This window comes from Pygoscelis adeliae, unplaced genomic scaffold (assembly GCF_000699105.1).
Source record: "Pygoscelis adeliae isolate BGI_AS28 unplaced genomic scaffold, ASM69910v1 Scaffold580, whole genome shotgun sequence".
NCBI lineage: Eukaryota > Metazoa > Chordata > Aves > Sphenisciformes > Spheniscidae > Pygoscelis > Pygoscelis adeliae.
Window position 1 is genome coordinate 131,749 of NW_008823973.1, and position 341 is coordinate 132,089.

Here is a 341-nt window from a genome sequence, read left to right on the forward strand (position 1 = left end):
CCCGGGCGAACGGCGGGAGATGCCAACCGGTGTGCCGTCCCAGGGGCCGGCACCGGGTGGGTGCCAGGAGTGGGGTGCCCCACGGTAGAGGGGCTCTCAGCCACCCCGGCTGCCAGCAGGGACGTGTGAGCCTGACTTTTGCCACGGGAAATGGCGATGGTCCCTCTGGGTGTCTTTTGCCACCAGGCAGGAGGAAGAGTGTCTGCCCGGCCGGCCGGTGGCAGCGGGGCTGAGCAGGGGGCGAGGTGGGAGAGGTGCGAATCGGTCTCAGGACTCACCTAGCTCAGGCGGTTACTGCTGCTTCGCCCATGTAATGTTTGCCTACTTCAGCGGCTCCGGTT

The 341-nt window shown here is 67.2% G+C and overlaps 1 protein-coding gene across 1 annotated transcript in view; it reads right to left on the bottom strand.

Annotated features, from left to right (window-relative positions):
* Positions 1-310, bottom strand: part of CRYBA1 (crystallin, beta A1) — a 4,945-nt gene extending 4,635 nt beyond the window's left edge. Inside the window, 2 exon segments of the mRNA XM_009324726.1 lie at positions 279-291; positions 293-310. Coding sequence (XP_009323001.1) covers positions 279-291; positions 293-310 — 31 coding nt within the window.
* Between the last annotated feature and the right edge of the window lie 31 nt (positions 311-341).